General features: G+C 63.5%; 2 protein-coding genes and 1 long non-coding RNA gene across 8 annotated transcripts in view; 1 reads left to right on the top strand and 2 right to left on the bottom strand.

The window, feature by feature from the left end:
* SH3D21 (SH3 domain containing 21) overlaps nucleotides 1-4465 on the top strand; it is an 18539-nt gene extending 14074 nt beyond the window's left edge. Inside the window, 4 exon segments of the mRNA XM_043505889.1 lie at nucleotides 172-287; nucleotides 1471-1643; nucleotides 2387-2450; nucleotides 2919-4465. Of these exon segments, the coding sequence (XP_043361824.1) occupies nucleotides 172-287; nucleotides 1471-1643; nucleotides 2387-2450; nucleotides 2919-3029 (464 nt within the window). The 3' untranslated portion in view covers nucleotides 3030-4465.
* On the bottom strand, nucleotides 4425-21203 carry EVA1B (eva-1 homolog B). 6 transcript variants are annotated; one of them, XM_043505896.1, is made up of 3 exons: nucleotides 21118-21203; nucleotides 10040-10148; nucleotides 4425-9792 (listed from the first exon to the last, which is right to left on the bottom strand). In XM_043505896.1, the coding sequence occupies exons 2-3, from the start codon at nucleotides 10104-10106 to the stop codon at nucleotides 9377-9379; spliced, it is 483 nt and encodes a 160-aa protein (XP_043361831.1). In that variant the 5' UTR covers nucleotides 10107-10148; nucleotides 21118-21203; the 3' UTR covers nucleotides 4425-9376. The 6 variants fall into 6 exon arrangements, with proteins under 6 accessions (XP_043361831.1, XP_038233397.1, XP_043361829.1 ...); XM_038377469.2 differs by having other exon boundaries at nucleotides 10040-10157; nucleotides 21115-21198; XM_043505894.1 differs by having other exon boundaries at nucleotides 10040-10157; nucleotides 21120-21198.
* LOC122458253 lies at nucleotides 4425-23008 on the bottom strand. Its single transcript, XR_006278178.1, has 3 exons — nucleotides 22998-23008; nucleotides 8590-8597; nucleotides 4425-7142 (listed from the first exon to the last, which is right to left on the bottom strand). It is a non-coding gene; the product is annotated as an uncharacterized LOC122458253 (long non-coding RNA).

Raw genomic sequence — 23008 nt, 5'->3', positions numbered from 1 at the left:
TGAGCTCTGTGGATGCCCCACCGGCTGGGCATCAGTCTGGATGCAGAGCTCTTCGGCCTGACGGCACCGCTTGGAACCGGTGGAGACCTTGTGCCTGGGGCCTCTCTGGAGTCTGGCTCCAGCTGCATTTGCTGATGGGGAGGGGGCTGCTGGTGCCTCTTGATTCTGCAGATGCAAATTGCTTTGATGCCATCCTGGTCTCCAATGCCAAACTGAGCCACCTGACCATGACCCGTCCCAAAATGGCAGGAAGGAAGCCGCCCAGCCAGCTGCCCGCTAGCTCTCCGGTGAGTGCCTGGGCAGTGCCCCTCGCTGGGGGTCAGCGGGGAAGGAGTGGAAAGGGTTGGACTCGCTGGGCTGGGTGGGCACTCTCTGTGTGCCCCATTTGCTGCCCACAGCTTCTCCGCTGTGATTGCCTTGTCCGGAGGGTGAGCGGCTCTCACTGCTCTGTCCCCCCCCCCGCCCCCCGAAACAGAGTCCCAGTGTTTGGGAGGAATGTCCCACCTCCACCCAGTGCTCCTTCTGAGCCGGCAGGGGCTGGCGTGTGCTTAGCACCGGGGTAGAGACCCTGGGCTTGGCACCGACTGGGTTTAAAGGTGCTGGCTGGATAGTTTGGACCTGAATAATGGGTCAGTGCCAGGCTTGGCCCACGGGACCAGGGTCTGGTGAAGCGAGCGAGTCCAGCCCTCTGCCGCAGGGTGTAGACCCAACCCTGTGCACAGATAGAGCAGCATAACCCTCCCCCCCCCACAAGGAGCCCCACACGTAGGCAGAGTGGCGCAGTGGGCAGCAGGAGTCAGTCTCCTGGCGGGTCCCAGGCCCTGCCCCAGGAGCCCCGTAGGATGGGTCGGCAGCACCAGAGCTCTCTGGAGCTCCCGTAGGAGGAGCTGGGTTAATAAGTCACAGGGGTGCTGGGGGGGTGGTGGAGGAGATGATGCAGAAGAGCAGGGTGCCGCCTTCCTGCCAGGGTCACGGCAGGGATGGGAGCGCGTGTGTGGGGCAGGCAGGGCCAGGGCCACTTCCCTGGAGCTGCACTCGGGGTAGGGGGAGCTGTACCCGAACCATCTTTCTGACCCCATGCTGGCCCCTCCCCTCCCATCTGGGGATCCCGGCATGTGGGCCACATGCTCAGAGCTGGGGAGAAGGTGCACCATGGGTGGCCCCAGGGCCATGGCTTTGCACGTGTCTGGCCCGGCCCTGCAAAGAGCACCCAAGGGGGAGCTTGGCTGGCAGGACCCATTCTGTCCTTGGCCTGTCAGCTGAGGGGGGTCAGGTAGCACAAGTGGGGAGGTGGGTGCTGGAGACCTGCTGCATTCCCTGAGGAGCTGTTCCGAGGGCAACGCCTGCCCGGTGCCCGTAGCTCTGGGACTGATATGGGGGGTGCCCAGCTGTGGGACTCCCCAGTTGCAGAGAGTGACTGGCTTTCCCTGCCCCTGCTGGGATTGTTTCCCATCGGTTCTGCTCCTGCAGCAAGTGAAGGCACCCCTGGTCCCAGCCAAGAGCAGCGTCCAGGCCAGGGAGCTGCAGCCCCCAGAGAGCCTGGGGGACCCCCCCAAGGCGCAGGAGAAGCTGTCCCTGGAGGTGCTGATGGCCGAGCTCCGGTCCCTGCAGATCCTGATGGACCTGATGAGGGTGCAGCACCAGTGAGTGGGGCTGAGTGTGGGGGAGGTGGGAGCTGTTGGAGCCCTGGCAGATGCTGACCCTAGTGGCTGAGATGGCCAGCCAGAGCACCCCAAGTTTGCCTGCTGCATGCAGTGTTCCCCACCCCCAGGGGACAGCACGAGACTCTGCTTCCTAGCCATGCTTGCAGCTGCCTCTCTCCTGGGCTGGTGGCAACTGCCTACAGCAGCCTCGGGCCAGGCCTGGCCTGGCCTGCCAGCCTGTGTGCACATCGACCCTGGTGGGGAGTATCACGCCCGGGGCCGGTGAACCCTGGGTAGGGCAGGCCTGGTGCCAGCCCTGGCTGAGGGCCCTGTGGCCGACGTATCGGAACGGCAAGGGCTGGTCGTGTCCATGTGACCCAGGAGAGCAGTGAATCGGCTCAGGGTGCCGTGGCTGGAAGGGGAATGAGGTCCCAGTGTCCCTGCCCTGTTTGTACAGAATCAGGTGGCCCCTGGGAGCCATCCCCTGGCCTTGGGGAGAGAGGTTTGAAGCTGACCTTCATGGGAGGCCCTGCTTCTCCTGGGCCCAGCCCAGTCCCTGGACTCTGGCCTCAGGCAGGCTCTGCAACTCAGGCCCATGAGAAGCTGCGAGCTGCAGAGCTGGGTGCTCCTGGGTCCCATGTGCCTGGGGTGACTTCTTGGAGCTGGCTGAGGTTCTGGCCCTGAGTCCCTGGCCCTGGGCCCCCAGAGAGCCAGCCCCGCCAGCTCTGAACTACCCTTTGCAGGAAGGACATGGAGGAGCTCAAGATGGAAATGCAGGAGGAGCGGGCCAAGCGCATGGTGCTGCAGGTGAGAGCTGCTGGGGATGCAGTGCTGCATGGGAAATTCAGGGGTGGGGGTTGCCCCAGCCCCTCCCTCACTGGGATCCCACAAACCCAAGGCTTGTCACTGGGGTGCTGACCCCCCCCCCCCAGAACCAACCTGCATCATGCTGCTGCAGGGAGTTCTGTGATAGCAGCATGTCCATCAGTGAAATCCCACTCGCCTCCATCCGTGGGGGGGGGGGTCAGAGCGGGAGCTGGCGCTTGGAGTTGGATGTAGGAGGATTAACAGCTGAGTCTGTGGATGGGGGAAGCAGGGCAACTGCATCTCTGTTGTGTGTGGTGCCCAGATGCCCTGCAGATGGGCACTGGCTTGTCTCCTCCTGCACTTTTCCCTTTGGTAACCTGGGGCCTGGGTGCCTTGCTGCTCTCCGCCAAGTGCTCAGGGGTGCCTGTTCCCTGGTTCCCTTCGCTCCCACTCGTGTCTCCTTTGCAGATGGAAATCGAGAGCATGAAGCAGATGCCTGCCCTCGATGGAGCAGACATGGCGGGAGCAGGAGCAGCTGTGCTGGGCAGTGAATTGGAGGAGCTGCCAGCCACACTGTGACGTCCACTGTGAAGAGGCCTCGCTCTGCAAACTCTGCCAGGGCCGTTAAACTTGCAAGAGACTCGCTGGCTATTAATTCCCCTTGGTGTATGTTCACCCCGAGGCCGGATCCCTGCCCCAGGTAGTGGGGAGAAGGCCCAGAGCCCCTCCAGCTCATCATCTGCTCACTGGGCCCTCAGGGGAAGCACTGTGAGGAACTCTGGGCCATGCAGCCCCCTGAGCACTGTGGTGGGGTGCAGCCCTTTGCCCGCTCTGGGTCCCACCGGGCTGACCTTCTGGGGGATGCTGGCTTTGTGATGGGCAGCACAGGGCACCTCCCTGCTGTGAAACAGTTGGGGCCACCAAGGGAGTTAGCGATGCCCTAGCTGGACCAGGGTGCTAATGCCAGCAGTGCACAGGCCTGGCCTCATGTGGGGGCCTGGCCATTGCCAGGATTTAGCCAGCGTTGGGCAGTCATCACCCCCCAGACCCCATCACCTGCTCAGCTCTGAATTTCCTGCATATAGGCCAAAGGAGGCCCCTCTGTCCTCCTGCCCCAGGAGAGACAGGTCTTGAGCCCCTGGCTCCCCTCTTCCCCCCGACCTGTCCCAGCCTTGGGCCGTGCTCATCCACATGTTATTCCCAGCTCGTGTGTGTGTGTATATGCGGGGGGGGGGGGGGGAATAGCCATCTTTTAGCCCAGCACAACTCTCAAAGCCCACCTGTGACCCTAGCCCTACAACCCCCTGGGGGCTGCTGATGCTGACCCCTGCCAGAGAAAAAGCCCTGTGTTGACTGCCCCCAGCCCTGTCTGCTGCACATCAGCTCTGGGATCACCTGGCCCTGGGGTCTGGCTAGACCAGGATAAGAGAGTTTGGAACCACTTCACCCTAGTGCAGACAGCCATCTGCATTGTCCTGGTGAGCTGGCCCTGTGGAGTGGGCTCCCAGCTAATGTGTTACATCCTGCCCTGCCCACATTAGGGCGCTCAGATATGTTGGCTAAGCCGTCCCTAGGCCAGATGTGGGGGCGGGAATCCTCATCCTGGTTAACCTGTGATAACTCGTGCAGGCTGGACCCTAGGGTTCCCCAACTCTTGTGTCCTGTCTGCACTAGAATCTAGTCGTGTTAGTGAGCACGTGTTCAAATGTGACCGAGCATAGGTGTCTGCGGAGTGGCCCTTGGTGTATGCCAGCCTCCTTCCCATCAGCCCTGTCCGATGCCTCTGGCTCTTCCCAGGCCCTCTTAATCCTGAGAACTGGGAGTTTCTCCCTCGCTTTGGGAGCTGCTCTCTGCAGTGGTTTGGTTCCCGCTATGCTTGTCTGACATGGGGGTGGGTCTGGAACAGCTGTGAATGTCCCTTGCCCCCAGGAGCCGCTGGCCGACAGCCTGAGGTTTTAAAAACTATTTTATAAATATGTGTAAAATTTTAATAAACTATTTTTATACAAATCTTAGCCGCTGCCTGGCTGCTGTAGTGTCAACAGCATCTGTGACGCGCAAGGTGCTGTACAAACTTGAGGGGAGAGCTGGTCCCTGACACGCTGATTTGGAACAGTCCAGCCACAGGCAAAGTGCTGGGGAGAGGGGTCAGCCTGAAAGCCAGGAGCTCGCTGCCGGCCAGCTTGTCAGGTGAGCTCCAGGCCATGTATTTCTCAGTCCGGGGGGGAGGTGAGAAATACCCAGGCGAGGCCAGTTTGGGTTTTCTTTGCCTGGTTAAAGAGCAGTCTGTGTCCTAGTGCTTTCCCGGCTCCCGCCAGCCCCTCCTGGCTGGGCAGTCGCATCTGCTCCTTTGGATCTGCCACAAAGGCTCCAGGCATCCCTTCCACCTCCCTCCTTTCCACGGCAGCCTCCCCAGGAAGCTGCTTCCTGGGTCCTGGCTTGGCAGAACCCATCTCCTCCTTGCTGTCAGCCTGGTACCCCTGCCCCCCTGAGGCTTCACTCCTGGGGGGGCCCCACCTGGCACCCAGCCCCCTGCCCTTGTTTATCAGCTCGGTGCAGGTCGACACAAGCCTCTTTGCATTCTTGGCAGCCTGCTCGCCCTGGGGCCGGCAGGGCACATCTGGAAAACATCTGGGTCCTGTTACAGCTGGCTGTGGGGGGGGAGGGGGCTGGGCCCTGGTGGGAATGAGCTATTTCTGTACAGTGGGCTGGGACGGAGGGGGGCTGTGTCCTCAGGCAGGGGAAGGTCTCGTTCTTCTCCCACACACTCAAAGGCGGGGGGCTGCTGCCGAAATGCTGTTTGAGGGCTGTCCCAGGAGCATGCAGCGAAGCTGGGGCCTGGTATGGGGAGCTCTGGGCTGGACCGGGCTCAGCACAGCTCCTGCTGTTCGGCCCACCTAAGGCTGGGCTGGGCCCTAGCCCTTCACTGCCCGCAGCCAGTTGTTCCCATGCAGCAGGCTGAGTGGTTGGCCCCTTGGGGCCGTGTGGCACTGCACCATCGTAGGCAGGTGGCTCTGGGCTGCCACAGGATCAGTGCCAGCTCCTGGAAGTGAGAGCCATGGGGTGGCTCCTTCATGCTGGCCGAGGGGCTAAGGGGGGGCGGCCCGGGGGGGCACCTTGCCAGCTCCAGCAAGCACATCCCCGCGTGCCCTGGGCATTTATACAAGGCAGTGAACGAACCGCAGAGCGGGCTGGGGCGCAGAGCGAAGGGCAGCCCTGGCTCACGAGGCTGGGGAGGGGGGGTGTAACTTGCCATGGACTTTGAAAGCAACCCAAACCCCAGCGGGCTGGGAGCCACCCCATGGTCCTGGCTTGTGGCTGACTGGACTAACCACAGTGGGCTGGCCTACCCTGCTGGCAGCCAGCCCAGAACCACCAGGAGCACCCCCCTGCCCCCCAAATGCAGGAAGCAGCGAGTGACTGATGGGGCAGGTCAGATGCTGCCGGAAATGGACAGCAGCTAATTTTAGCAGGAATGCCGGGGCCAGGGGAGGGGAAGGAGCCTGGGAAGGTTTCTCCAGACAGCAGTGGTGGGGGAGGCTCGGACTTGGGAACAAGGTGATGGGGGTGGGGGCAGGAGCAGCTCCACAGCCCGGATCTGCTGGGCTGGGGCTCCTAGGTGCCCTGGGGCATCTGCCCCCCAAGGGCACAAGCTCTAATGCCTGGACCATCACTACTCCTTGCACCTACTGCCCTGGTGGCCACTGAAAGGGGTTCTCACCCCCAGGCTGCAGCCAGGGAAACTGAGGTGCAGAGAGGGGTGATGTTGACCTGAGCTGCACAGCAACTGGGGTGCAGGGACAGGGCTGGAGGCCTTGCTGGGATCCACCTCATCGTCACCCAGGTCTCCAGTGTGCTGCACGTGCTCCACCAGGGCTCCCTCTGCCAGCCCCTGGTGGCTGCCCCGCAGTGATTCTGCGTTGGGTGGAGCCTGGGTGGGGGCAGCACAGGCATGGAGAGGCCGCGGGGGCTAGAACGTGTCTCTGGAGCGCAGGGCTCCCTGCACTCTTCTGGCCTGCTCACAGGAACAGGCTGCTCCCAGCAGGTAGAGCTGAGCTCCGGGCTGGGCCCCTGCCCAGAGGAGAGCAGCCAGGGGCCGGAGGGGGGCGAGCCTTGGGGGCTGCAAGAGACCAGGCTGCTGCCTCGGGAAGGGTTCCATGCTGTTTATAAAAGCACATTTCAGGGCCAGAGGGCTCTGACCTGGTAACAGCGAGCTCTGCCTACCTTGCACGACCCACGCTGCCCCATGGGTGCTCTAGAGACGGGCCCTCTGCCAGCGAGACCCTCGTTTGGCCAGAGCCAGGCGCTGTATGCAGAAAATCCTGCTGTAGGGCTGCCCCTTGCTCCTGGGGGCACACCCCAGTGCCCCTGGCCCCGGCAGAGATGGCCAAACGCCCTTACCATGTCGCCACAATTAACGTACTTTGCAAACCCCCAAGGGAGAGGGCAGGCTTGGTCTAACCCCCTATGCACCCCGTACTCTGGGCGCAGGCTGGCCAGGCACCCACCAAGCTGGCTGGAAAGGCAGTGTGGGCCTCACAGTCCCACCGGCGAGCTGTGCCCCTGCTGCCCAGGGAAGCACTGGTGACTGACCTCACCCACCCTAGGGAGCTGCCAAGGGGCTGACTGGGGGCCAGGCTCCAACCTGGAGTGGGTGGGGCAGCGTGGGCATGACTTCCCTTCCAGGAGCTGCTACAGGGTGGGCGGAAGGAATCGTACCAACTGCTCAAGGGGCAGCAATGTCCCTGCACCGCTTGGTGCCACCCTAGTGTCCAAGAGAAACACCATGCCCTGGCCCTTGCTCCTCCCAGCCACTGCTGGCTGGGGGTTGGGGGGAAGGAGAGAGGCTCCCTGCTGCCCTGGGGGTGAAGCTGGGGGAGGGCTGCATGTCTCTCTACAGGCAGATGTGGGGAGGCGGGAGCTTGGCAGGGCTGTGATGGCCCAGCTGGAGTTGGTCTCAGAGCCCCTGGGGCATGGGAAACTCCTGTGCCAGGGACACACGGCAGCTTCCTCTGCCTCCAGCAACCCCGGCCCCGTCGCTGGCCCAGGAAAGGCCAGCTGCATCCCCAGGGCCTGGCACAAATGGGGTGCCCAGAGTGTGAGAGTCACAGTCCCAAGCCCCTGCCCCTCTCTCCCTTCCTATGCACCAGAGCTAGACACAGTCACCAACATCAGCTCATCACCCCCCCTCCCTGCAGCTGCTGGGCCCCTGGCTCCTTTCACGCCCCCAGCCACCCTCAGGAGGTCATGCTGAGCCAGTGGCCAAGAGGAGCTGCTCGTGCCCTGGGCGGCTTGGCGGCTCAGCCCCATGAGCTCTGGGGCTTGTCTGCCTGAGGGCCTGGCAATAGGCTAGACTGCTGGGCCAGGCACTGTCAGTGCCAGGAAAGGGGTCCAGTCACATCACAGCCACATGCCCCCGGGGTCAGCAGGGTTCCCTTCTCCTGCAAGGGCTGGGAGCGCCCCATGGGCACAGAGCCCTTCCTGCGTGGCTATGCAGGACCATGCTGCCCTGGGCCCCCTGCAGCACCACCCTGGGGCACGGGAAGGCAAACCCAGTCACTGCACAGCCAGTGGGCAGCCCATCCCCGTGCCTGCCTCCTGAGCCATGGGCAGGGCTGGGCAGCTGCACCGAGCCGTGATGGAGTAGGGAGTGTTAACCTGGTCATGTTGCATGGGAGTTTTACTAGTTTACTGTCTGCGTTGATGCTAGATGGGGATGGGAAATAAGGGTGTGACTTCACTGAGGGATGATACGGGACAGCCAGCACATAAAGGATGGCAGCTGCCCCTCATAATCTGAGCCCAGGAGTGGGTTGGGGCCAGGTGATACCTTCTGCCCGGGAAGCTGGACAAAGGCTGGCAGAGGAGCCGGGGTGTGTGGCTGGGTGAGCCAGCTGGAGGGGGTTTCAGTTTGGAGCTAGCTGGGGAGATGGGGGGAGGCCCAGAACCCACACCCCAAGATGGACCTGACCGGGGCGGGAGGGGTTCCTGTTGTCTGTACCTACAAGCTCTGTTTTAGACTGTGTTCCTGTCGACTAATAAACCTGTTTTACTGGCTGGCTAAGAGTCCCAGTGAATCGCAGGAAGTGGGGGGGGGGTGTGCAGGGCCCTGACTCCCCACACTCAGTGACACGCACACCCCAGGAACTACTGCTAACAGACCAATAACAATTGCGCTATCCCTCGCCTTTAAGCTCTCCCTTACCCAGCACTCTGCACTACATGGGGGGCTGGACCGGGGGGGGGAACCCCCTAGTCTGGTATTGTCCCTCCAACACCAGCCAGTACCAGGTGTTTCAGAGGAAGGGGCAAAGCCCCCCCACGGTGACCAGTCCTGGGAGTGTCCGTCCACAGGGGTGGCCAGGTTTGGCTCAGCCCCAGTCCATCCATGCCCCAGCAGGAGGAGCCTCTCCAGGGCCTGGACTTGCCGGGCAGTCAGCGCTTGCCTTGCTGCCGTGCCATGCACTCGGTTTGCTGAGGGTGGGAAGCCAGCCTGGCAGGGCATGCGCGGTGTCCCTGATTAGGTGGGGACAGGGAGCTCCTGCAGGAAGTGGGGGGATCCCTGTCGCCAGCGATGAGAGCGACCCTTCCTGCGCCATTAGCGGGGTCCTGAGCAGTCAGTTTACGGTAGCAGCTCCTTAAGGAGCTTGTTGCTCGGCAGAGCTTGGCTCCCCTCAGCCAGTAAGAAATGCCTTGCACAGCTGGCACCAGCTAACGGGGCATTTCGGGGGGGCCAAGCTCCGCCCAGCTCGCACACAGACACAGTGTCCAGGGGCTACGCAAAGGGCTGTGGAACATCTCCAGACTCACAGGCACTCCTGGAAAGGGTGCCCAAGAGCAGCACGTGCCGGGGGGGCTCTCGTGCCTGGGGGGCTGCCATCACAGTCTCGCTCAGGGAGCTGGGCAGCCTGGCCCCGTGCCCGCAGTCAGTAGTAGTGTACTCTGCCCACGGTGCCTGTACCCAGGATGTCCGGCTGGCCGTTGCGCCAGATCTCCCGGATGATGCGCTCCCGTTCCTCCAGCCGTTGCGCCCGCTCTAGTTCCTCCGCCGAGGCAAAGACGTTGACAGGCAAGGTGCCATCTGCCGGGCTGTGGTTCTCCAGGGGGATCTCGGTGATGGGCAGCGGGGACTCTGCCGCCACGTTGTCCACCGTCTCCTCCTCCTCCTCCTCCTCCTCCTCTTCGTCTTCCTCGCTGATGTCCCGGAGGCTCCGCCGGGGCTTGGCAGGGAGGCGGTGGGCGTGCGGCTGGCAGGAGATGCGGATCACCAGCAAGCAGAGGGTTAACACCAGGCCGAAGCAGACGCCCAGGACAAAATAGAGGCCAAAACTCTCAGGATTGTCTGGCACGGAAACAAAGGGGACGGGCTTGAGTGAAGGGACCTGTCATGCTGGGTACGACACGCTTGGCACCCACAGCCAGCCAGTGGGCTCTCCCTGAGTTCCCAGGGCCCTGTGCAGCTGCCCAAACGGGGCAGGGGGGGCGCTAAATACCTGCCCTGCTCCCCCTCCCATCTGCCCCAGGAGCATCCAGTGCCCAAGTGGGCAGCACAGCACAGCCCCCCCCGGTCATCCTCCCCAGACACCCACCTCGGATGTGGGCGTAGGCGGCCATGCTGTTGCTCAGCAGCTCCATCTCCCGCTTGTGTGTCTCCATCGTGGCACACGGGGGCTCTCGCCAGGCCGAAGGGCGACGTGCTCGCTGCACCTAGGAGACGGGGGGCTTGAAATGGGGCTGTCCAGGCACTCCCCACCCCGCTGTCCCTGCTCCAGCCCCTCAGCCCGCCCAGCTGCTGGCTAGAGAAGGCCATGGCTGGATCTGAGGGGCAGATCTGCCCAAGGTCTGGGCCTGGTGGGGGCTGGCTGATGGCAGTGGTTTAATCAGCTCCCTGCGGGGGCCAGGCACCATAATGCCAGCAACCCGTTGCAGGACGAAATCAGGCCGCTGCCCTCCGGGTTCCTGTGATTGCTCCTCACGGGAGGCAGGTGTCCGGCCCGGCTCAGAGGAGCCTCGCTACAGCCGCGCCCCTGCCAAGCCAGAGCGATTCGCGGGTACGTGCCCCTGCCAAGCCAGAGCGATTCGCGGGTACGTGCCCCTGCCAAGCCGGAGCGATTCGCGGGTACGTGCCGCTGCCAAGCCAGAGCGATTCGCGGGTACGTGCCCCTGCCAAGCCAGAGCACCAGCTGACGGCTGCATTTTAGAGCCTGGAGAGCCGCTGCCCCCCCGTCAGCTGGGATGCTGGCTCCCCGCACCCAGCCCACTGCCCTCTGTAGCGGGTTGCTCAGGGTGGTGGGGGGCAGCGCTTGCAGTTCTCTCTTGGGTTTCAAGTGGAGCCTGCAGCCCCACAACCCCCCAGCCCCAGGGAACAAGCTAGGGCAGCGCACAGACCCTGGGACTAATCCCCACCAGCCCCATCCTGTGACTGTCAGCCCAGCTCTTCCCGCCAGGCGCGAGCCCCGCCCCACCCGTTCCCAGACACCCACAGGGACTCCTTTCCCCACTACACTACCCAGGGCTCTGGGTCCAGGCCCCTCCCTATAGGTCATGCCAGGGGAATACTGCCCCAGAGAGGAGTGTAACCAGCACTATCCTGGGACACACGCCAAGAAGGCCACCAACTAACCCTCACACAGCGCTTTACAACTGCCCAGGGCCCTCCCTGAGCCCTGGGCCAACGATGGGGAAACTGAGGCATGGAAGGGGGACATGCCTAGCCTGCTATCATAGAGCCAGGAATGGAACCCAGCAGCTCCCTGCTTTGTGCTCAGACCACTGCCTGGGCTAGTCTCCTGGGGCGGGCAGCAGCAGGGCCTACAGTTGGGGGCTGGTCGGTGTCCTTTGCACAGCATGGGGGCTCGAGCAGCACCCCAAAGGTGACCAGGGTGCCTAAGCTAGCCCAACACTGCAGGGACCCAAAGGCCCCCATTAGCTGGGGCATTGGGCACCCACGTGGCTCCTTGGTGCACACGGACTGGGGGAGGGCAGTGAGATGTGGGCATGGGGGGGGGAGGGGGAGTCCTTACCGGCTCGGGGCGCCAGGCCCTGCTGGAGGAGCTGCAGCCGATTTTGGAGCCTTCCCATGTTTTACTGTCTGCAGGGAGGGGCTGAGCTGCCCATTATGTCCATGCAGCTGCACACCAGGCATCTGGAGCAGCACGCTGGGCCGGGGGATTAGCCAGGACGTGGCGCTGCCAACCGGGGCCCCCGCGACCAGGCAGGGGCCAGGGTGCTCAGGGCAGCACTTCCCCTCCCGCCGTGATCCTGGGCCCAGGGAGCAGGCCCCCTGCAGGGGGGTGCCAAGACACGCCCTTCCCCCCCGGCACAGCCCCACCAGAGGTCAGCCCCCAGTGCTCGGGCCAACCATGCCCCAGCCTTCTCCGCAGTCCAGCGCAGCTGGAGCGCTGAGCAGGGGAATCCCTCGCTGGGAGGCGGCAGGACACACCGCCAAGCCAGGAGCATATGGGGGCCATGGGAAGCCAGGGCCCCGGTTAGCCCAGGAGCGCCCCGGCTCGCCCGGAGCCCTGCCAATCTGTTCTGAGCTGCTGAGCTCGGCTGTGAGCAGCAGACCCACACCTCGGGGGGCAGGTTTGGAGAGGAAGCACCTGGCTCCCTGTGTGACCCTGACAGCCCCGTTGCACCATTCCCATCCCTGCCCCATGGGCCGCAAGGCGCAGCTCCCGGAATACAGGCCCCAACGGGCGGCTGGTGCCAAGGAAGAGGCAGGAGCCAAAGCCAAACCCATTGCAGCTGGAGCGGGAGGGCAAGTGAGGTGGGTGGAGGGGGGGGCTGGAAATCCAGAGCCGACATGGGGCCCGAGGCTGCAGGGCCTCTGACTCCAGAAGGAGGGGACAGCCCAGTGGGAGCCCTAGCAGCTGCCCTTGCCAGCCAGCCGAGGCTTCCCCGCGCTGCCCATCACCCTGGAGTGCTGCAGCCCAGAGGCCAGAGACAACTACTGGCTAGGGCCCAGTTTTCCATTCGAGGAACCTCTCGGTGCACCCCTTCCCCAGGGGAAACACTCCAGCCCTCCCCCGCTCCAGCACAGTGAGACCATATGCCAGGCCCCCCAGAGCCCATTGTCTCCAGCCCATCGTCTGCAGCCCTGATGGAGGAGGTGGCTAACGGGCACACACCCAGTTCGGAAAACAGGCTGGTGAAAGGAATGGCCCTCTGGGCGTGTGCCCCACGCAGCCATGGCTCCAGCCCAGCGCCCCCAGAGCTGGGAGTGCTCCAGGCAGGGTCTGAGCTCAGCAGAGATGCCCAGGCTGCAGTATGTGACAGGACAGCACCCAGCCTGGGATGCCCCTTTGGGGGATGGCTATGCGAGGAAAACACTCCCTTACACGCTCACCTAAGAAGGGCTTCGAAACTACAGAGATTGGCTCCATGCCAGCGTAAGGAGCCTGCAAACCTCCCCATCGCCCTACTCTAGCCCAGGGACAGGTGAGTACACGCTCCCAGGTCACACGGGGACAATGAGGCACAGAGCTCAGAGGTGATATGACCCAAGTCAATGGCAGAAAGGGAACCCAGGCATCCTAGCACCCAGTCCCACCCCCCCACTCTAACCACTAGACCCCACTCTCCTCCCAGAACCAGGGATAGGACCCAGGAGTTCTGACTCCCAGCCCTCCCCCCCACCACTCTAACCACTAGACCCCACTCCCCTCCCAGAACCAGGGATAGGACCCAGGAGTTCTGACTCCCAGCCCTCCCCCCCACCACTCTAACCACTAGACCCCACTCCCCTCCCAGAGCTGGAGGTAGCTCCCAGGAATACCAGCCACCCCCCACTCTAGACCATCCAGTTCCACTCCTCTTTCCCAGACTCCTGTTCAGGGAGCTGTGCTGCACCCCCCACCCCTCACCCCTCCGCCCCACGACCCAGCTAGGGCCCAGCCCATCATGGCCTGTCTGGTGCATGACCTGGCGCGGCTGTACCAAACCCCTCCCCGGCTCACTGCACCCGGCTCTTGACTGTGCAGCAGGGAGCGAGCGCTCGCCCCATTCAGCCGGGCCAGTGTCTGGGGACGATCCCCCCACCGGAACGGAGAGGACATGCTGTCGTCATGACAACCCAGGGCCCGCTCATAGCGTGAATTGTTTGCACATGGAGCGCCGAGCCTACTACCAGGAGACGGAGCTGCGCGCGGAGGAGCCGGGGCGCATCTCTGGCCGAAAGCAGGGAGGGCCTAGCCCAGGGCAGCCTCGGCTCCTCCACAGGGAGCATTGTAGACCACGCCAGACATAACCCGCTCAGTGCCAGGGCCGTGTGCCAGGCAGAGCCGCTCCGGGGGCAGGAGTGACCCGTCGCTCCCCAGCTGCACCCAGCTAACCCTCGACTAGGCCCCGGGTCCTAGGCAGCCCTGGCCCCGGCTCTCCCTGGGTGAGCCAGCTCCTCCTGCAGGCTACAGCTGGAGACAGCCAGCGGGGACCTTGCACTGTAGGGCAGGGACTCTGTAAAGATGGAACCATGGGTCCCACTGCCCCCATCAGCCCCGGAGCAGGGGGCCAGAGGGGCACAGTGGAGCCAAGCTCTGCTACTCCCCAGCCTGGAGTGGTGCAAGGTCACCCTAACTTGCTCCCAGCTGCCCTGTGTGGACATGGTGGAGAATCCAGGCCCTTGGGTGCCTTAGGGCACTGACGTTCTCCATGGGCTCCAGCTCAGCAAGGGCTTCTCGCCTTTCCCCGTTGGCCCAGGTCCTGCTGTCGGCTCTTTGGGGCAGGGGCCTGGTCGTGCTTTGCAGAGTCTGGTGCAGCCACCACTCTGCTGCCAGGGCTGGATTTTCAGGCTTTCAGCAGAGCGCGGCGAGCTGGGGGTGCACCTTGTGTGCTGGACTCCTAGGAGAACCTGTCCAGAAGTGGCTGGGCGTGGAGCCTACGCAATTGGGGATTTTGCTTTGTGTGTGCAGGCAGCAGGTGCGTTCCCTGAGGCTGGTGCACAGGGACCCCTCTCATGCTGAGCCATTCCAAAGCCCAGAGCCCTGCCAGCATCCCTTCCTGCAGCTCATGGTGCCATTAGTGTCCAGGGCAGAAGTGGGCTGAGAGCAATGGGTCCCATGCCCCTGTGGGATCCCACCCTGCTGCTGCTATCTGGTATGGGAGCAAACCCAGGCTCCTCCCTTGTTCGCTTCCCGGCCCTAGACACCCGGCGCTGGCCAGGGCACTGGCTGGGGGCACAGGGCTGGGCCAGCTGCTCGCTCTGGGGGAGCATTGCTGTCCTCCCTTGACGATGTGTCACAGCTCAGAGGAGTCTGGCTCAGGAGGTCCTGCTCTGGCTGGAGCCTTCATTCCTCTGCCCTCCTCATCTGATGGGCGATCCCACTGCACCCACCAGCCCTCAGCCTGGCAAGGCTGGGCACTAGCAGACTCGGGAGAACAGCCATGGAAATCAGGCAACTCCCCCTCCCCCCCGCCACAGCTGGTCCTGACTGCAGCCCTTGCTGGCCTCTCAGTGGAGATGCTGGGGAGCGATGGGCCGTCCGTAGGGGGACGCTGAGAGCTGAGAAGAGGGGGAAGTTTGCTCAGTTGCTGACTGCGACATGCATCTACTTGGTGGATATGGAGCAAAGCCAAATAACCCAGTCAATAGTTTTCCCTTCCCAGCATCCCCCAGGACAACGAAGGAGAGGGTCACTCCTGTGGCAGGAAGGCAGGGCTGGCGATGCTCCATGCTGGCACTCCTCCAGCACCCAGCGTCCTGAGGGCTCCCCGAGCACGTTACACAGCTCGGCAGAGACCACCAGCAAAATGCAGCCACCTCGGGGGAGGGAGCATAACTGTCTCCCTGTGCTATGACAGTGTCGCATGAGGTCACCCCACTAACTAGTGTTTTCCAATGCACTGAGCTCTGGGTACCAGCTGCCTATCTCGCAGCCATGAAATAACACCACATGGCCAGCCGGCACGCCTGGCCTGGGCTGGCTGGCAGCCGGACACAGATGTTAAGAAGCCACTGTCCCAAGGGTGGCTCTGCCAGGCCCCAGCAGCTCTCCCTGGGATACTCCAGCAGGCTGCAGCTCTCCCAGCTCAGCCCCATCACCACTGTTCCCCTGCCCAGATCTGCCCCAGACGGTTTCTGGCTTGCACTGAGTAAATAGGATGATCCCAACAATGCGTGGAATGGCAGTAAATCTGCAGACACCGGGCTCCTGACCACACGCTCTTGGCTGGGGGCTCTGGAGCTGCAGATGCAGAAACCAGCCGCAGCCGAGCACAGAAACGCCTCTATTCTTTCCCCTGAACGTTTTGGATGAATTCAGCACTTGAGCAATTATAGGGCTAGGAACACGGGCTGGAGCCAGGCACAGAGCCAGCAGGGAGGGAGCCAGCCCATGCCCCTCTGTCAGCGCGACCCTGCTCTGAGGCCCCCCAGCTCTGTGGATGGCCCCTCAGTTCTGATCTCCAGCCCCCCGAGCTGTTGCAGCCCTGAATTGTCCCCCACCACTCTGTCCTACCTCTCAATCTCTATCCACAGCCCCCTGCTGCCCCAGCCGTGGGCCTGAGGGAACCAAGAGTGGGGAGAACTGACTCTTACTCCATGCACTTTGGATGATCCCCCTCTCAGCACCAAGCAGCCATGTACCCTCTCTCTCCTCCAGGCCCGCCTTTAGTCTGCACGTCTTCCTTCAAACCCTGATCTTCCTGCCAGTCCTCTGACTTCCCTCCCATCACATACTTCAAACAAATTAGGGAACTAACCAGACATTGCGCCTTACTTGGCTGCTCAGGTGTCTGGCTTTCTATTGCCTTCTTTCCATCTGCCCGCACTGGTTTGGTGCCTACCTACTGTCAACTCTTTGGGGGCAGGGACCGGGTCTTGCTGCCCTTCTAAAGAGCCTGGCACGTCGGTCGATGCTGTACCGACAACTTCCCTGTGCCTTAGCAGCTGTGGGGGCGGGCTCCCCGCGGGGAGGAGGAAGGCTCAGAGTTCCCATTTGGCTGGACCACGGGAAGTTTCGTCCTTTAATAACCGTTTCAAAGGAACCTAATCTGTGGGAAACTCTGATGAGTGTCTTTGGCAGGTTTCTAAATACAAGAAGGGGCCAGTTTACTTCTCCCCCCCTCCCCTCGCCTTTTAAATTAAAACCATAGCGCTTTATCTGCAGGCCATGTGTTTACTTAGCATGGGGGGTGGGGGAGAGCAGAGAGAGGAGGGAGCCCAGGGTTGGGAACCTGGGGGGAGGATGTGTAGAAGAAGAGACAGAGGGAGGGGGGAAGTGGAACCAGGAGCCCAGGGCGGCCCGGGGAGGGCGGGGGACGGACCCAAGTCACCTCTTCCTGAGCTGCTTGTTCTGGGGCGGCCTGGGCTCGTTTTTGAAAGGCCGAGTAGCATTTTTATCTTGTAAGACTTGGCAACTTTGGCTTCCTCCCCGGACAGGCCAGCAGTGGCTTTGTGGGGTGGAGTAATGTCACTGGTTTGCCTGGGCCCCGCCCTGCCGTACAGCCCCTTCCTGAGTCTGGGAGCAAGAATTACACCCGGGGCTCGGTGCCCCACGCTGGGCAGTGACTCTGCCAGTGCAGGCGGGGATGGGGCTGACGGGCAGCAGGGCAGGGCAGGACGGGGTGCATGGACGGTGCATGAGGCAGCCAGGGTCACCGCAACTGCTCCACCAGCCGTGTGCAGAATCGACCCCCCTCCCCTGCTTTGAGGCCCTGATAACCAGCTGGCATTGGCGTGGCTTCAGCCCTGTCTGCTCTGCTCCCCGCCTGCTCGCTCCCTTCCCCTCCACCGTGGGGGGAATTCAGACACCTCGGGCTCTCCCTGCTGCTGGGGCAGCTGGGCTGGGGGTGCCTCTTGGCTGCTGTGGGGCTGGATCAGCCAGGACCCCCCTTCCCACCCCATCCCATTGCTCCCAGAGCGGAGGAGGCATGACAGCGCCATCCAGCGGGGCCAGCTGTGCGGCGGGAGAGTCCCACCTGCCAGGGGGCTGCAGTGAGATCCCAACAACGGGGCACGGAGGCAGCTCATGGCAGCACTTGGTGGCTCCTGGCTGGGGGTGCTGGCAGGACCTGGGGGCCAAGCCCCACGCTGGAATCCACAGAGCCGCCTGCGGGGAGTGGAGCTGGGCCTGGCCCCTGGCTGCACATGGGAACCCCGGGGGGACATGGCCGACGGATTTGAGGGAGATGCCCGGTTCGTGCAGGCTCCAGGCACACAGCCCCATGCACTGCCCAGCTCTGGGGCCCCCCGGAGGGGGGTAGCGGGGGAAGGGTGGTCCAGGGGCCCACAACAGAGCTCCACATCGTGAGAGACCCCAGCCACGGGAGTCACTCAGCCAGAGGCCAGATCCCTGGGGGGTACTGGGGCAGCAAGAACAGCCCGTGGCCCGAGGGGCGTTGCACACAGCCACCCCCCGGAGCGACCGGCCAGCAGCCGGAGAGCCGGGCACAGAGGGCGGCCGAGGGCGCTGGGCTCCTGCTGACAGCCCGGCTGCCCAGACCTGGCGAAAGCCGACCTGTGTCGCTTCACCCAGGGAGCGGGCAAGGGTTAATGGGACCGTGACATTAAGGAGCAGTCTTGCCCCTCACTACCCCCCACACCAGCCCCGCACCCCCTGCTGTGCTATGTCAGGGAAAGGAGGGGCGCACGTTGCAGGCACCAGCTTACCCCGCGTGCTGCCACCTTCACAGCAGGGGCCTTGCGGCTCTGGGGCTCCCGGGTCCCCCCATGTCCGTCCACGGGCGCGGGCTCTGGAGCAGCCCCGTTCTGGTGCTCCCCGGGCCCTCTGCAGCTGGGGCGGGACGGGAGCTGGCTGCCAGCCCCCCCCAGTGCAGGCGGCCAGTGGAAAGAGCCGCTCACTTCCTTCCAGATGTGAGCACAGGCAATAATTGTTAGACTCCAGGCTGCAGCGCCCACAGGAAAAGTCGCTGTCGGAGAGTGGGGGGGAGGGCAAGCCTGCCCCTCCCATGGCTGTCCCCTCCCCTCCCCCTCGGCAGAAAGCTCAGCAGGGGGGGAGATTTAAAGGCAATGGGAAAAGGGGGCGCTGGGTCCCTATGAACCCTCTGTCCCTCTGCTCCTCAGACTTCCCCATGGATCCACAGGGCCTTTCGGAGGTGGGGGTCACAGCAGGGATGAGCTAATCCCTTGGCACTGCGTTGGGGAGCACGGGGGAGGCCTCTGGGGCCCAGCACCGCCCAATTCATTTCTACTTTGGGGGTCAATGAGCAAAAAACCTCAAAGAAACACTCAGCCCAGGCTGAGATATTTTCTCAATTTTCAGCCTTAGGCTCCCCTGGAACGTGGCTCAGACACACCCCAAAGTCCCCCCGTCACAGGGCCCCAGGCACGGCCCAAACGCACCCAACACGGGATCCCAGGCACGGCCCAAAGTCACCCAACACGGGGCCCCAGGCACGGCCCAAAGTCACCCAACACGGGGCCCCAGACATGGCCAAAACACACCCAACACGGGGCCCCAGACACGGCCCAAAATCACCCAACACGGGGTCCCAGGCACGGCCCAAAGTCACCCAACACGGGGCCCCAGGCACGGCCCAAAGTCACCCCAACATGGGGTCCCAGGCACGGCCCAAAGTAACCCCAACACGGGGCCCCAGGCACGGTCCAAAGTCACCCCAACACGGGGTCCCAGGCACGGCCCAAAGTCACCCAACACGGGGCCCCAGGCACGGCCCAAAGTCACCCAACACGGGGCCCCAGACACGGCCAAAACACACCCAACACGGGGCTCCAGGCATGGCCAAAACACACCCAACACGGGGTCCCAGGCACGGCCCAAAGTCACCCAACACGGGGCCCCAGGCACGGCCCAAAGTCACCCAACACGGGGCCCCAGACACGGCCCAAAGTCACCCAACACGGGGCCCCAGGCACGGCCCAAAGTCACCCAACACGGGGTCCTAGGCACGGCCCAAAGTCACCCAACACGGGGTCCTAGGCACGGCCCAAAGTCACCCCAACATGGGGTCCCAGGCACGGCCAAAACACACCCAACACGGGGCCCCAGCCACGGAGCAGAGTTGCCCCAGCACAGGGCCCCAGGCATGGCCCAGTCTCCCCAACATGCCCCCCCTCCCCCAGGCATGGCCCAAAGTCGCATGTAACTGGCCTCAGGCCAGTCTGCAGCCAGGATGAGGGTTTTCACCAAGAACTGGTGCAGTCTGACGTGTGGGGGAAGGAGTCAAGGGGATGAATTGGAAGGAGCGTGGGTAGGAGACGCCCCCAGAGCTCCCGCGACTCTCCCTGCACTTGGGCCCTGGCAGGGGTGAGCTGATTTCCCAGAAACGTCTCTACACAGGGAGGAATGAGAAAAGAAATGCAGCAAATATGTGACACATCAGCAGAACTGACCCTGGACAGGCCATTGCTAGCGCTCCCCGCAGGCAGCAGGGCCCCTCCAAATGCACAACAGCCCTGGCACAGGGCTCTGAGAGCCCCCAGGGAACCCTGACCTGCAATGGGGAACCTGCCTCTGCCCCCCCAGGAGCTCAGTGGGGTAGGGAGCCCCTTGGAGTCTCTGGAGGGGTTCCAGCAGCCGAGGTGATTGTGGCGTACACATTGCATGCCCTTGCAAAGGGTGCTCCAAGGTGACTGAAGTGCTTTTGGAAACCCCAGCCTGGGTCCCTGATGCATTCGATGCCCCTGGGGTGGGACATGAAGTCTAGCTCAATACCAGCAGCAGCGAGGGGTTCCCTAGATTGGGAGCCAGTCCTGCTGCAGGACTCCCCACAGCCCACATGCCTGTGCACCCAGGCCAAGCCCTGCCTGCTCTCACCCAGCCGGCAGCTGGTCCAGCATGGACCCGCCAGGGCCCCACTGGGGAGGAGGGGCCGTGGCACTCACCAGCCTGGGGTAGCACCTGGTTAATGATTGACACTGAGTCAGGGTGTGCAATGCAGGAAGGACAGCAGGTCAGGGGGAGCTGGGCCAAGGCACCTGCTCAGCCAGGCGGATATGGGGGACAGGGGGCTAAACTGTCTGGGTTAAGAGGGAACCACGCTGGGTGCAGTGCCAGGGCAGAGGCGAGCCCTGCCCTCCTGCCCCCTCGTGCTGCGCACCAGCCTCCTCCCGTGCCCTTTGATACCAGGTGGCAAAAAGCGAAGCAGACAGCATTTGGGGGCACCCAGGCTGCCCGGGCACCGATGACTTCAGGGAATTCTGGTTCCTGGCTCTTCTCCTTGGCACGTCCCAAGGAGGGGGCTGTTTCTTGCACCCTGTTGCGCAGGGGGCTGTGGGGCTGCGGGCGATAGGAGGGAGTGCCAGGCTGGGGAATCCAGCCGGCCAGCCAGGGTGTGGGCAGTGCACAGGAGTACCCCCAAATGTGACAAGTTCACATAGTGGGCCCCGTATCATGGGCCAGAGCATGAAGCATGGGATGGGGGCATGCCCAGGCCTTCTCACTGCCCTGTCTCTGTCCAAGACGCAGACAGAAGATGGGGGAACGTGGTACGGTGGATGAGAGGCTGGGGGCAGCTGCTCCCATCCAGTTGGCAGTGGCTAGGATAGAAGGGGCCGTGACCTGGCCCCAGCTCTGACCCATTAGGGGCCGTGCTGCCCCCCCCCCGTGCGCTGGGACAGGAAGGCTCCCTCCCAAACGCCTTTTCTAGCCCCTGCAGCTTCCTTTGCAAAGGACCGTCCGAGGCCAGAGTAGGAGCGACCAAAAGGGAGACCGAGCAGGCGGCTGCTGGTGGGGCTGGTACTCACCGGACCGAGGGGTGCTGGGGGCCACGGGGCTGCCTGGCTGATGCAGGATCTGGGGCTGCACGGTGGCGGCAGGAGCCGGCTGCACTTTGGCTGGGAAGCGGGCGAGAAAGGTCTGTTTAGCATTAATGCTGCAGCAACAGGAAATAGTTTGGAGGAGCCTGGCGGTCAGCGCTCCCCAGAGCAGCTCATGGCAGCCCCCCTCCCACAAGCCGGGACGGGGGGGGGGCAGCGGGTTAAACCTGGCTCCCTGGGGACGGCAGGAGCTGGGGGCAGGGCCCGGAGGAAAACACTTTGCAAAGGCAGCGCTTTGTGCATCATCCTGTACAGGAGACGGGCCTGCCCCAACCCCCGGCTCCAAAGCCCTGCCATCCCCACCAGCTCTGATACTTCCCCACATCTGAACCCCCCAGCTCTCCACCTCCCCTGCCTTTCCTGCTGGCTGCTACAGGGGATGCCCCAGGTTCTCCGCAGCCCAGGCTGGATGCCCCAGGACCCAGCGCCTTGGGGCCGTGCTGGGAGCTGGGACCCCTGGCCATACACACCTGGGTCTGAGTCACACGGGCTGCTGAGACTCAACCCCAGATCCCTGTTCCAGCCCCCCAGGCCCTTTAACAGGCCCCCAGCCTGAGGGGAGCAGCCCTGCTGGCCCCCTCTCGCCCCAGCAAATGGCTGCTTGTGGCCCCATCCTCCCCCCGCTCAGGAGCTTGCAGCCCCCAGGCCCCTCTCGGGTCTAGTACTGCCCTGGGAGGCGAGAGCAGAGCCGGCTGTGATGCAGCAGGGAGGGGGGAGTGTTGACCTGGGAATGTGGCAGGGGAGTTTCACTGGGGATGGGAGACCTGAGCCAGGAGGGGGAGGGGGAGGCAACACCTCTGCCCGGGAATGTGGACAAAGGCTGCAGGAGGGAACCTGCTGGGGGGGTTAGTCTCAGTTTGGTGCTGGGTGGTGGAACGCAGGGAACCTCAGGGCCGGGGTCTAAGCTCCCTGCTCCCCTAGAAGGACTTGACTGAGGGGTGCTGGTTGTACCCACAAGCTCTGTTTAGACTGTGTTCCTATTGTCCAATAAACCTTCCGTTTTACTGGCTGGCTGAGAGTCACCGTGAATCCCAGGAAGAGGGGTGCAGGCCCCGGACTCCCCCACACACTGTGACAGGCTGCTCCACAGCTCGGCCCACTTGCCCCGGTTCCATCAGCAACAGTGCCAGAGCCAGCAGCCACCAGCCTGCTGGAGGAAGCACTAGCCTGGCACCACTCCTGCGCGGGAGCACAGCCAGCACCCCACCTCTCCCCAGGAGCCCAGCTGGGCGACTCCCTCGGGGCTGGGAGAGGGCGAGCAAGGCAGGAGCTGGCCTGGCTCTGCTCGCTGGGACAGTGGCTACACTAGTCCAGCGTCACTGGGCCTGAGCCAAGGCACTGGGGGAACCGGCCTTCGCCCTTCTCTGCAGACTGGCCACGGTGCCCAGGGAAGGGGCCTTGGCTCAGCTCCAGCTTCTAAAAGTGGACAAGGAAGGCGGCTGTGTCCGTCGCCTTCCGGGATGTGCGTGAGGAACGTGGGAAGTCTGGCCATCCGGACCCTGGAGCCAGGGTCCCAGCCACTTAGACAGTCCCCCCAGAGGCCACCTGCCTGGGGTCGCACGGTGTGTTCGATTAACTCTTTCAAGGCTGTCGTGGCAGGGGAGCAATGACCTTGGGTGCAGCAAAGGGATTTCCTAGCCAGGCACTTTACCCTTCGATGGCACAGCGAGGTGCAGAGCTTGGGCAAATGAGGGCTGAACGCCCCCTCCCAAAGCCGAGCTCACCCCTCCTGTGTATCCCAGGGCTGGTCAGTGTCCATACACAAGGCAGCCCTTCCTGCTGCTCCCTCCTCCAGCCCACTCTCCTGCCACGTGGCCACGGG

The sequence above is a fragment of the Dermochelys coriacea genome, chromosome 19 (genome assembly GCF_009764565.3).
Source record: "Dermochelys coriacea isolate rDerCor1 chromosome 19, rDerCor1.pri.v4, whole genome shotgun sequence".
In the NCBI taxonomy this organism is placed as follows: Eukaryota; Metazoa; Chordata; order Testudines; family Dermochelyidae; genus Dermochelys; species Dermochelys coriacea.
The sequence above is the reverse complement of the archived record's forward strand: the minus strand, read 5'-3'. Positions and strand labels throughout refer to the sequence as shown.